This window comes from Amyelois transitella, chromosome 7 (genome assembly GCF_032362555.1).
Source record: "Amyelois transitella isolate CPQ chromosome 7, ilAmyTran1.1, whole genome shotgun sequence".
Lineage (NCBI taxonomy): Eukaryota > Metazoa > Arthropoda > Insecta > Lepidoptera > Pyralidae > Amyelois > Amyelois transitella.
In genome coordinates this window covers 5,986,919-6,001,095 of record NC_083510.1, presented here as the reverse complement: position 1 = coordinate 6,001,095, position 14,177 = coordinate 5,986,919, and the positions used below count along the sequence as shown (strand labels likewise).

General features: G+C 35.3%; 1 protein-coding gene across 1 annotated transcript in view; it reads left to right on the top strand.

Moving 5' to 3' along the window:
- Positions 1–13,494, top strand: part of LOC106131694 (protein still life, isoform SIF type 1) — a 94,029-nt gene extending 80,535 nt beyond the window's left edge. The window contains exons 31-44 of the mRNA XM_060945207.1: positions 1,700–1,809; positions 2,407–2,580; positions 3,348–3,542; positions 3,648–3,756; positions 3,894–4,073; positions 4,323–4,460; positions 4,563–4,720; positions 4,994–5,181; positions 5,580–5,742; positions 6,067–6,153; positions 6,267–6,372; positions 6,590–6,740; positions 6,942–7,045; positions 9,955–13,494. Of these exons, the coding sequence (XP_060801190.1) occupies positions 1,700–1,809; positions 2,407–2,580; positions 3,348–3,542; positions 3,648–3,756; positions 3,894–4,073; positions 4,323–4,460; positions 4,563–4,720; positions 4,994–5,181; positions 5,580–5,742; positions 6,067–6,153; positions 6,267–6,372; positions 6,590–6,740; positions 6,942–7,045; positions 9,955–10,121 (2,030 nt within the window). The 3' untranslated portion in view covers positions 10,122–13,494. The remainder of the gene's footprint in view (positions 1–1,699; positions 1,810–2,406; positions 2,581–3,347; positions 3,543–3,647; positions 3,757–3,893; positions 4,074–4,322; positions 4,461–4,562; positions 4,721–4,993; positions 5,182–5,579; positions 5,743–6,066; positions 6,154–6,266; positions 6,373–6,589; positions 6,741–6,941; positions 7,046–9,954) is intronic.
- Positions 13,495–14,177: the final 683 nt, after the last annotated feature.

Sequence of the window (14,177 nt, the reverse complement as noted above, 5' to 3'; positions counted from 1 at the left end):
CGATAGACACAAAAGTAAATTAACAGTCACAACATCCCGGAACGGCCTTTAATTATTCCGATTTCTAAAAAAACAATAAGCCAAATATCTGAGAAAACGAAGAAAAAAATTTTCGCATCAAGAATTGATCCTTACATATATCCCTGTTCTGGTAATACCTAACCTATATCAGTGCGATACAGTGATCGTCACTACTATTTTCTTAACTCTTAACTAGTTTTGTAACTCTAAAGGTCACTCCACGAGTTTGACTTTTCGATTTAAATTTAACTACATTTTTGCAGAAGGTACACATTTGAAATCATTTTATAGTCCTTAGTCCGAAGTTATTGGAAGGTTGATTGATTCTATATTTAACCGAAAGGTCACACCGCCTATATCGATTTATTTATTTGAAGTACTTAACCTTTCATTCTGAGTGGACGAAGGCATGATTGTTATGTCTGTGATCTCTAAAACCATTACAATGAGTTATTATTAAACAATAAATAAAGATGAACTTCTAGGAATATTATTATTCTGATTAAGATATCATCATTACAAGCCACAATGTCTTAGTTGTCTTTTTTAGATGTAATTTTTTTTTCTTCTACTGCTTTAGTATTAAGTAGTAGATACAGAAAAACACAATTACCTACATACACATTCCCGCCTTAGTACCCTGATTTTTTTTTTACAAAAACAAATCATTTCTTTCATAAATCAACGATATAATTACAACGTAACAGCATTTTATTTCGGTCTGTAGTCAAAGTTATGTTGAATATAAAACAACTTCGCGCTGCTGGCGTTGTAACTTAGCGAGTCTGCAATTGCATCCGGAACGATGATCCATTTATGTCGCCAGCACGCCCACATTCACCGCACAGGCTGCTGGCTACGTCTGTTTGTGGGTGCGGTTGCCCCAAAGCGAACAGAACCCCGCTGGGATACCGGATATCCTATCTAAACGACGATATCTTTGTTTTTGGGACATTTAGAAACAGCCTTCCAACGTCGTTTCTTTTATCTTTTGTCTCAAATGGGATCAGCGACTAAGCAGTTTTTCTACAAAATCTTTCACGATTTTGTTTTTGCGATATTGTTGTCCGGTCCCGTATTGTTTTATTTTTCCTTCGTCAGAAGTCAAGTATCAAAATTAATTACATTGCAGAATATAAACAGAAAATACAAACAATTTTCATGATAACATGAATAGCCGTAACGTCTACGCAAAACATTCATTTTTCAATTATATAGCTACCATTTCGCCGTATAGTTAAATTATATTTTGTATTTTAATTTAAACTTAATATCCAAGCAAAAAACAGTACTTCTTTTAGAACTAAGCGCAGTTTAATAATATCTATGTGCCGTGTGGCTCCCGGCAACATTAGAAAAAAGAATAAGACCACTCCATCTCCTTCCCATGGATATCGTAAAAGGCGGCTAAGGGATATGCTTATAAACTTGGGATTCTTCTTTTAGGCGACAGGCTAGCAACCTGTCACTTTTTAATCTAAATTCATTAAGCCAAACAGCAGAACGTGGCCTATCAGTCTTTTTAAAACTGTTGGCTCTGTCTACCCCGCAAGGGAAATAGATGTGATTATATGTATGTATGTAATATGTAATAATATATATTATATATATAATTGAATAAAGTTTGTGGAGGCAAAATAGCACTTGATCATTATTTTAATTAAAAAATGTTTGGCAGGCAAAGAGCTGTACAGCCCGGAAACTGATGCCCACGGCAGCGACGTCACCAGCGGCCCGCCTAAAGTCAGCTCTCGAACTAACTCTTTCGAGATCGAAAATCTTCTCAAGGTTCGTCCAACAAATATATCGCACTTACCCGTTCTCATAATATCCACAGCTGCGACTAAATACCAAATTCAATTATCCATCGCTCCGAGACCGTTCCCCGTTTTATTTCGTTACGATACCCGCATGGTAATGTCTCCCTCGAAAATAATAATCGTCTCTGGAGAATCAAATGGGATACGATTTAAAGCCATTCTCCTATTATATACCTGTCCCGTAGATCGTATCCAATCTTCTCCGAAAGTACCTACATTTAAAGACAGAAGCGTTTATCAAAACCCTTTTGTTTAAACCGCACTTCGTCTCTAACCCAATTCCACTGTTTTATAACTTCAAAGACTAACCGAATTTGATGATTAATTGAGATCGTTCAGAAAAATATTTTTGCACAATTGTTTTGAATTAATGATTTCTTTAAAGCATGATTAAATTATTCACGAAACAATTTCTAATATAATAATTTTAATTTGAACATCAATCCTGCCTGTTACTTGTATTGCACGTTGTGAATGTAGCATGGCGTTGATACATTCAATCAGCCTCCAAAAGAAAACGTAATTATAACGGACGATGGGCATTAAATAGAAACGTGGACTTCAGAGCGCGGAACAAGTGACGGGCTGGTGCCGCTCCCCCGCTGACACGAGGCGCGGGAGTCCTACGGGAAGCGTGGCCAGTGCTGCGGCTGGCACGCCATCGAGGCACATGTCTGATGCTGATAAATTGAAGAAGGTGCTACTGGAGCTGGTGGACACTGAACGAGCGTACGTCAAGGTAAGATTGTAAGAAAGATAATTTAGGGATATCTATCGCAGAGTTCAATTTCCATTTATTGGTACACCATGTGCGGTGCTAAATGTGCGGTGAATTTACAGCTAATCCTACCTAATTCTTTGTTCGGAAAATGTCCTGACTCGATTTGCGACCTTGACTTTGTCATGGAAGTAACAAGTTAAAAAAGTCATCAGTCTTATTGAAAACTACCATTTATCTTTATAAATCATATCGAGTCAATTCATCCATCATTCCGGTATAACTGGTCTAAGGGTGCTAAACTCCTTTTCACTGAACATCAAAGAAAGTACACGCGGGACCTTTTACTCGGGTAGGTTAGGGTTTAATCTTATACTATGTGCTAAAGCCCACTGAGTTCGTAACCTAAAGAAAAATGTTACATGTATATACTTACTTTAAATAAATTTTCCTTAAATCGAAGCCGTTTCTCGATTGCTGTTAAATAAAATCAGATGATATTTCTAACTTTAAAGTTATTCACAGTCGCAATACGAGTGTGTTTTAATTAGAGGTTTTATTAGAATTCGCATTTCAAATAAATATTCATCAAACTGAAAGTTGTGATGGATTTATAAAACGTACTTAAAACTTCGTAAAACTCGAGTAAAACCGGTCGCACCTGCGATGTAGCCGCTATCCTCAGGCGGGAATTCAGAATATTCATAATCAATTATTTAATTAATCCCTCAAGTACGGCTGGGAGTCGATTGAACCTAACCTATTTAATCGTACTCCATTACTTACAGAATCTGAATAATTTACTTGAAAATTACCTGGAGCCGCTGAAAAGGGAAACTTTTTTATCAAATGCCGAGATTAATGCACTGTTCGGGAACATTCAAGAGATCGTGACTTTCCAAAGGCAGTTTCTGCAGAACTTAGAAGAAGCGCTCGAGGCTGAACCGAACTTTCATCATTTTGAATTCTCGAATCAATTTAAGGTGAGAAAACTTACCTACACGTGTGAAATAACATTTCTCTAAGAAACTTTAATACTTGTAAAATGTTGGCGCGCTTATAATAATATTTTACTTGTTTTCTTTCAGAATATGCTCTTTGCGGTGGGGAATGCTTTTCTTTATTATGTCAATCACTTCAAGTTATACAGTTCGTTTTGCGCTAGTCACAGCAAGGCACAGAAAGTTCTGCATCCGAGTAAGTACTAAGTTTATGATTTTGAGATATCGTTATTTCCATTCTTATTTGTCAGAACAGCTTTTTTTTTGAAGTTTGGGTGGCTCACTTCAAAAGTTGTTTTATGACTCAAATCTGTATTACATTTATAATTTTAGATGAAGGTAATCAAGCCTTGCAAGAGTTTCTGGCCTCGAGAAATCCAAAACAACAGCATTCGTCAACTCTAGAGTCGTATCTGATAAAGCCGATTCAGCGGATATTGAAGTATCCTTTACTGCTGCAACAGCTGAGAAACTTGACTGATGTTAACTCTGAGGAGCATCTCCATTTAGTAGGTTAGTATCTTTCTAAATACTTACCAAAGATATATATATATGAAGGCATATTGACAAGAAATAAATCCACTTCTCTTAGAGTTTGTGTATGTTTTAGATTTACTTACACAAATTAATTTTATTAATGATACATATATTTTCCAAATAAATATGATCTAGGAGGTTATTTTATTTAATCTTTATCAAGAGAACGTATTATTATATATATACTACAATTTCATCTTATAAATATAAATTGTACAATTTCAGAGGCCCTGAAAGGAATGGAAAAAGTTGCTGAACACATCAATGAGATGCAACGAATACACGAGGAATATGGTGCTATATTTGATCACTTGTTTAGGCAACACCAAAAGTCTTGCAAGCAACCTATAGATCTAAGCCCTGGTATGAAAATTACCATTACATTTTTCGTTTCTAGGTTTTTCTCATTTCATGTATTATTACGCCCTACTTTATAATTAACATAATGACCCTTTTTGCTTTCAGGTGATTTATTATACTACGGCGGCGTAGAATGGTTAAATATTTCAGACTTTTTAGGAAAAATTAAAAAAGGACTAGAATTGCATGCTATGTGCTTTGTATTTAAATCAGCGGTTGTCTTCCTTTGCAAAGAAAGACTGAGACAGAAGAAGAAATTAATGGTGAGCTTTTGAATAAAAAATTGTAATGTGACAAACAATTTGCAACAAGGATTGAATCCAAAAATTCGATTGGTAAAAATCTACCCCAGATTCACAGTAACTAATTACAAGAAAGGCTTATACTTTTTAAGATGTCTTTTTATGATTTAGAAAAATATGAATTTTCAATAAGCTCATATCGAACAAGGAAAGCAAGTAATATAAAATCTTTACAAATATTCACTTCACACTTTCCACATATGAGAAAGAATAATGAAACTGTCTTTTTTTAAGGGCGTATCATCGAAGAACAACTCCAATGAAGTGGAGATCATCCGGTACCAAGTGCTGATACCGGTAACCGAGGTGCAAGTGCGGGCTTCCTCGGCCAAAGACATGGACAGTCACTTCTTGTGGGAACTGATTCATCTTAGGAGTCAGCTACAACGTCGCTCCGAGAAGGTTTACGTGCTGTCTAATAGGTAAATACAGTTAGTAATATGTAGACGTTTATTTGCCTTGAATTTTTAATTAATTTTTCCTCATCAGAAAATTGTCATAAATAAACGAATTCTTATATGAAAATAAGAAACAAGTCATCTCCGGAATAAGTTCTTGGAGATGGCTTGCCATATTCATAGATTACTTTGGGAAAAAAGCAAATGTTTTTAAGGCAATATGTAGTAAAAAAAATATTTTCAATAACTAGTTTGTATTGACATTTTCATCAGCCAGGATTTACTGCCTATATTATAGTCACGCACTTTTGATGTGTTTGTTACAAATAAGAGAGCACATCTACAAGATTATCTGTCTGCCAATGCTCAAGGTTCTACAAGATCATTGTAATTTTTATTCAACGTAATTGTAATTAATTTAGCACTGCGGACTTCCGGAACGCGTTCCTCAAAACGATCCGTCAGATCATCCGCGAGTCCGTTCGAAACATGTCGCTGCCCACCACGCGACCCGCACCGGCGCCCCCCCGCGCGCCTCACGCGCCCCACACCCTGGACAGGGACCGCGAGCGACCTAAACATCAGGTAAAATTGTGTAGATGTCATCTGCCGGAATATAAAAATTGTAGTAATCTGGTCTATTTGCTACTAAGGTGACATGTAGGACTGTTCTCATGATATGAAAGATGCTTAATCAACCAAAACGTATCTTATTAAGAATATGGTCTTCTTATTAAATCTTATTCTTACAGTTATACACAGCAGGCGATGTATAACTGTGACAAGTTTGTAATAAAAATACTACATTCTAGCACCTTACCCAAAATATACTCGTAGTTAAGTAATCATAACTTAAGTAACAGCCACAGCTTTTGAACATGAATAATATTATGTGAATCTTTTTTATAGGTGCAAGTTATGCAGGGGTCTCAAACTCTTGGCAAAACCAAGAAGCCAAAAACATCAGGGCAACGGTTATCAGCTGGAAATATTGAGGTGAGTTTTAAGTTAAACTACCTTAGTTTTAAAGAGCATACGTACTTTTTATATCTAACATTCAAAACTATTTTTTATAAAAATAAAATACTAAATTATATCTCGTTTTACAGGTTGGTGACTTATCACGAGAAAACTCTCAGGACGCCGAAGAACCACCTCAGGAGCCATCTGATGAAGAACCCTTCAGGCTTCGGAGCAAGACGCTTGGTGATGCAAGTGGTAAGTATACCAGTAAACCTTAGTTTTAGTAATAGTTCTTAATAAGTGTTTCTTTTATGTGCGATAAAAGTAATTTGATTCATTCATATCTACTAAAAAGTGTTAACAATATACCAATAGTTAAAAATATACCAAGTAATATTAATTAATCTAATTTTAATGTTATGAAATATTTTACTAATGTGCTAACCCACCTAACCCTCTAACTATAAAGCTGAGAGTACCTCCCGCCGGGCACCGCCGCCGCCGCCGCCGGACGACAAGTCGGACCCCGAGCCCGGCTCCAAGTCTGAGGGCGAGGACGAGCCGCCGCCGCCGCCCACCAAGCGAGGGTTAGGCCGAACACCCAACCACCTCACGCTCAGGTACAACATATGTATGGGTTACCATCACAGACGACACCATGCCTACACTGACGCTCATTGGCTAACTACACATGCTTACTTCAACTGACTCAAAATTTAATGCGTAGGTTCGCTCGCTCCTACTCATACATATGTATGTCAATACTGACTCGTTTCCAAAACCATGTCACCTGCTAACTTATTCTGTTTTCTAATTTACAGCACGACTTCTACTCTGAGCGCTGGCAGCACTGGTAGCCAGGCTCGACTGATACAATCTTCGCATCAACCAACACAATATCAACCGGCTATGGTTAAGGAATTAGGTAAGCAGGACTCGCACTCTGTTAAGTCGTCGCCAGAAAGAAAAAAGTCGTGCACGTCGGAGAAGAAAATAAAAGTAATAAGATCCTGTAGCGGTAGTAGTATTAACAGAGATAAATCACCTAATCGATCTATAGAGAATAATATCCCGTCTCCCGATCGGGACCGCGTCACAAAGGTGATAGTATGTAAATCACCAAACAAGTCGAGCCTTAAGCAAACCAAATCTCTTCATCGATCACCAAGGGGAAGTTTTGATCATAGTAAATCTCCGCGAGGATCTATAGATAAGTCACGTTCGCCACAGCAAAGCTTCGACGGATCGCGGTCACCTCGAGGAAGTATCATGAAATCACGTGAAAATAGTATGGACAGGTCAAAATCTCCTAAACCCGCTCCAAAGAAAGGGATAATGAGGACTCCGCAAGCCAGCTTTGATAGATCTCCATGCAAATCACCCAACATAAGCCGACGCTCTTCTAAGTCTAGTGGCGAAAAACTAGCCAGACTCGGTACCAACTCCTTGGATAGGATGACTCATTATTCTCAGCTGGCTAAAGCTGAGGACAAAGCAATAAAGATGGGTATCGTAGTGTCTAAATCAACTGAATCTATCGCTAAAGCTATTGAGCATCCGACTTGTGTTCAATGCTATTTGTCTGGAAAAAAGCAGAGTAAAACCTCCTAGCATAGGGGGAAGGGCAAGTCCCCCAAATCTCGTCGTAAGCCGCTGGTCTTGCAATCCGTACTGACATCGTCGGATCGCAGCAGCATCGAGACTCTGGACGACTTGCCCCACGAGCGCGGACACGCCTCTGCCCCGCGCAATTACGGAAATAGCGAATTCGATCAAATACACGTCTAATTTATATCATTTTAGTAAACAAGGCCTTAGTTTATTACTATTTAATTAGTTGGGTAACATATGACCATATTTTTATAATTTATTTTTTAGGATTACAAAGACGCCTTATTTAATTTTACATCTAAACCACACAGTTTCGATTTTTACCATACTATTTTATCTCTTAAAATGTAGTTTATTAACTGATGACTTGCCCTTAAAAGGAATTGATTAGGGAATGAATATATGACAGGAGAAAGGTTTATCATTGTTTTACAATATTACCTATGTATTAGATAGTGTTATTTCTTAATGGTAAAAGCACCAACTTATTATAGTTTAATGGCTTTAACTTTTCTTACAATAATGCCTTTTACGTACTATATTTAAGTGACATTTCATTTTATTCATTACCCTTCATCTAAATTGAATTCCTACAACGGAAACGAAATATAACGACGTAAGTACTCATACTAAGTCACTGTAAAGAAAATGTATACGTCAGTGTTTTGAAACTTTTCAAATCAAAAGCAAGTTAAGTGAATCAAATTATTGTATATTAAATACTTACCCATGTAGGGTAATACTACACTATAGCAATTTTATGGATCTCATATAGTATATCTCATATTATCTTAGGTAGTTGAAAATAATAACGTTGTATTACAAAAAAAAAGTAGCTTAATCCAATCTTAAAGTAAATCCAAGTGCTAAGTGTTTAATAATAATGGCTGTGGAATCGTACTGATGATTAATCCTTAATCACTTTCGTCATAATGTCTCTGTCTTCATTTTAATTTCTACTTATACCTGAACCTATATTAATCCGTTAGACTAAAGTAATTATTAGATGGCCGTGGATTTGTACCATTAAGTCTTCCATTTCAAAGTACCTATCTTTATGATTATTACTAGTATGATAATACTATTATTTTAATTTCTTGCCTTCTCTTCTTTACCTGCTCAATTAAGCATAAGTTTATCAGTTCACTAAGCGTATTTTTTTTATCGTGGATGATAATGGAATCTGTAACGGTATATTCATGTTCTATTATAGTAATAAAATGTCTTTAGATATTCTGAACTATGACTTAGGTGAGTCCATAAAGAAAACTTAGCCTGTGTGTTTTAAGCTCAACGCCAGAAATAAAAGACTCGCTCGACAAGTTCAGTTTATACTAATGCATTATAGCTTAGCGCTGCAGGACAGGAACACGCTTGTGAACAGCTTTGCATTGCAGCTATTATTTCTGCCAACGATATTGTTATCTGACGCCACGGTGAGCCGGCTGTGAACTAAAATTAGCAGTACAAGCAAATTTTATCACGGAGTTTACTCCAAAATATATAGATAAACGGACTGCAGGGCTAAACGCAAATGTAGTAAATATAAACCAAAAATAAAACAAAAAAATCTAAAAATATATCATAAACAATATGTAATAGATTTAATAAGCTATAATAGGCTAAACGTAATACAATATAATACTTCATAGACGTACTATCGACATACATAAATGTATCCCTATTTAAATATGACGTAGACAAACATAATCTTACCACCTTGTCCACGTAGCGCTTCAATTAGCTATGCACCATCTTTATCATCTTAGTTGATGCACTTAAGGACAGGAATTTTATTGTGCAATTTATAGTGATAGACACGACATCCTGGACTGGTATTTCAATCGACTGGTGCACTGTAGCTCCTAGTGTAATCACAATATTTAGTCTATTACAAAATGATCTTAAGGTACATAGATAAGTGAACTATCGTCGAGATAAGTTAGCGGCTTCGCTACGACTTGAATGTTCGATGACAATGTTGATCGTCATAACCGTGCAACCTCCGCCGCCACTCACCTCCGATTTATTAACCGTCCACCTCCGGGCGCTCAACTCGTACGCTTTCTACCAGGGAGTAGAACCTACGACATTTCATCAAACATTCAACTCTTTGCTCGCGAAACCGCGATAACCTGGCGATCGTTCGAACCCATTCTAAATTACCTTGAGAGCGCAAACGAGATGTGACTTATAAAGAGTTCGGTGTTTGGTGTGTTGTAGGATCGCCCGTGTGGAAACCGCGCGATATGTTGAGCGAGACGGGCGCGGCGGCTCCGGCGGCGGCGCCCGCGGCTCCCACGACGCTGCCGCGCTCGCAGCGTCAGGCGCCGCGAGCGCTGCACCTCTCCGCCAGCCGCAAATCACTGGCGCCCGACCACCGCCATTAATCGCCCGCTCGTCGCTCCGTGGATGGAACCCCGGCGCTACCACTCGATAAATGCACAGCCTGCACACACATCTAACCTCAATTTCATTTACATTGTAAACCGGAAAACTTTTCACTATCTAAAATACCTTATAAATGCCTACTTTGAAGTTAATCATACAGCAATTTTGGATATACGTGCCCTGTGCATTTGTTTTTTGGGTGGCAAGGGCCTACGTCCGCTCTCCCGGACCCCATCCGACATTACGATTTTGGCTGACTGAATTTCCCGCGGTCGTCGTTCATGTATCAAATCAAGATACATTAACGCACGAATTGCTTGGAAATATGACAGATAAGTGTGAGTGATTCCCTTCACTGTGTCCTTATTCTCAAAAAAGGACAACAAGTATTCCTAAACAGTGTGACTGGCCCCACTATAATGACTTTCAATACATGTTACGAGTAAATTTTGTCTGTGAACAGTGTATATTTGTATCAACCTACTTTCAAAGTTGAGCTATAGAAAATGTACCTAAGTGATAAATTTAACTACAAAATAATATCAAATATAATTTTGGCAAATATTAAAGTACTTTTCACATTTTATGACATCACGCAGTGTTGACGGCTCATTAAGTTTATAAGCTCAAATTTTGAACAGTTCAAAAGAGCTCAAATAAATTTACGATGTTTTAAATTCTATTTCTTAACGTACAAGACTGCATGCGGATATTGTGTGAACTAAATACTAAATGTCACTATTATAATAAACCTTCACTAAAGATAATGTAACAATCAATGATCTATGCCCAAGGATATTAAAAAGAATTCCCTTGTATTATTATTTATTTCAATGAAACTTTGATTTCGGGCTCCCAAATTCCAAGGATTTCTATTGAAAATAATTGATGCTGATATTTAATGATGATACATACTTATATCCAGTTTTTACAAAAAAAAAAAGTGCAACAAGATAACGAATTTTGTTTTCTATACACTGTTTTTTGTTACATTAGTACAAATTATTAGTATTTCTCTGACTACAATAAAGATAAAATTCAAATTCATACCTTTATATATTACACCCATCCTCATTAATATTTAAACAAATAATTGAGTACCTAATTATGTGATTATTCTTTGTTAAAACTAAAGACAATATCAATAGTAAAAATGGAATGATAATTGAGCTACAATTTTGTTCTCACCTACTCTGCTTGTATAAGTACCTACTTATAATCAAGAATTCTATAACAGCTCAGTAAGTCGACAGGTTACGACTTGCAAATTTTAGTTGAAATTAGCACAATAAATAAAAATATTTTTTTGTTTTCATGAAATTTTAAGTATGTACAAATATTTTCAAATGGTTTAACCTTTGTTTTTTCAGTGTACTATGCAGCTATACATTTAATTTATTGAATTAATTTCCTTAAGAATGAGGATATGAAATTGTTGTTAACTACATAATCCGTAGATTAAAACTAAGGCACGATAATATTTTATCTAGATAATAACTGAAATAATTGTACGCATTCCTACCCATTTTAGTTAGAAAATATCCTTAAGATTATAATTACTTTGCAAAAACGACTGTTCCCTTACATGACCTCTGTGCCAAATTAGCCCTCTACAAATGTGCTTTTTAATACTCATTGTAAACATATATACTGATTATATTTATCGTGAGAGTAGTTAGTAAAAATACTTGTGTTTATTTTGATCACATTGCCAATGCAATACTTACTACCTTTAGTCGCACTGACCCTACAAACAAATACACTAGGTAGTTCTGATAATAATTTCTCTTCGTGATCAAATTCGAAAGTTCTATCATAGGCTAGGTGAATGATATATACATTGTATCCTGCACTCTTTTGTTATATAATTTTAAAACATGATAGATGATATGATTGATTTGTTGATGTAGTCTATTATACATTAAAATATGTTGTTCGAGACCTTGGAAACCTTGTAAATGGGCAGCGGCTTCAAACTTTAATTATCATCTTAATTCTATGTACTAAGAACAATATCCGACTGTACCTAATATCATCCATCAAGACTAAGCAAAATTATAAGTCTACAGGCCATGCCTCAGAACAATAGTTTTTTATGCCATTATTTAAATATCGACGTGCAAAGATTTACTTGGGATGTCGATATTAGTCTGATTAACATGTAGATATAATCCACAGAGCACGGAATTCTTAACCGCTGGCGGGACATTCCGTGTTCTGTGGTTTTATCTACTACATCACATATTGTCATACCACATGTTTATTTACACGTACTATTTACGGGTTGTTTCGTTAGACTAAGGTCAACTTATTAATTCTGTGATGCTAATATTACTTTTGTTTAATCAAATAGTTAATGTAGATTTAGTTACTTATAGGAATATGAATAGGTATGAGTTAAATTGCCGCATTCAAGTTACAAGTTTTCGAACGGTCTCTTTGACGATACTTTATTATTATATTTTACATTTGTCTTGATATATAATATTGACTATATAGTACAGTACTATGTACAGTACCTATATATTTATTATTTATTATTGTGATCACACATTTATATTTTAAAGTTATTATTTAAAAGATTGTTTTGTGATTTATCGAAATAAAACCTGTTTATTAATATACATATGTTAAAATATTCGAATTTAATAATTACGAACTTATACAATCAATTTATAGATATTATTATACTAAGAAAATATAATTAATAAATTGAATAAACAAATATGAGTGAAAAATGAAAATGAAGAATGAGCTCATTAATTGCGATTGTATTTCATACTTCAATGACATTTGAAAAGTAATGTAGGGAAATGAATGAATATTTAGAAAGACTTATTGAAGTAAAATATGAAGGTAACTAATGTTATAATAAGTATTGAACTTTTATAATTTCCATTTGTATAGTTTGCATTTCTGTTCTGAAATGACTTTATGTTAATCAATGTAATATATATCAGTGAATGTTTAATGTGTACTATTGTCAAACTTCTAAACTTATTGTAATCGAGTTTTCATAACCTACCTAAAATTTAAGACCCAATTAAAATATATGGGAAAATGGACTAACTTGTCTCTAGAATTTGTTATACTACTTTATTTACATACAATTTACTCAATAATTATATCCTTTCGTTATTAATCGAATGGCAAAACATTTTATTTCTTTAACGAAATTATCAAAAATGCCTAAATTTAAAGTGCCTTCACAAAGCTTTGAAAGTAAAGTGCACAGAATTCCAAGGTTCGCCTGGAATAACCCCAGAAGTTTGTCAATAGTGACTTTAAATTACAAAACTCTTTAGTGGCTTCCAACAATTAGATTTATTTCAAAATCCATGTATCCATTTGTTTTCCTAAGATTATAATAAGTTTGTGACACTTAAGGAAGTTAATTTCTTATTGCTTATCAATAAACATAAAAAGAAATTTGTAGTTTTATTTAGATCATTTTTAATTTTTTTATTTTTGTTTGTATCTGCATTATCCACCTGGTCCCACACCACCACATCATCTACTAAAGAAACGAATACTTCACTACTATTTAAGAAACGAATATTTCAGGGCACCTTTAAAATAAAATATTTTCGCACTTTTTGTACCGCACTTAATATATTCCTCGTCATTACAGCCCACCAACAACGCAAAATAATTATTTAGATTACAGACTTAGCATTATATTGTAAAGAAACAACTTCCCCAATAGTTAAAGAAGTTAGATTCACATTACTATGACACTTAACCTCAGGCCACCATTCTAATAACTTCCATGCTTACCAAGTTCCTATCAATATCACAACCATCCTGGCGTAAATCCCGGTAAATTAGTGTACTCCACTGTATTGGATGTTGGATGATGGAAACCATCAAGCCACATACATTTTATTGTCTTCAACAGTACAAAGTATAAAAACAAATGGCGCGGGAGTGACAATGAAACCAACTTAGCTTTAGGCAACTATCATAGATAACTGTTGAAATACCAGTAGTATAGTTGTGTATGTTGCCACTATAATGTAAGAAATCCTTACACCCGGTTATATCCTCACCTTCTT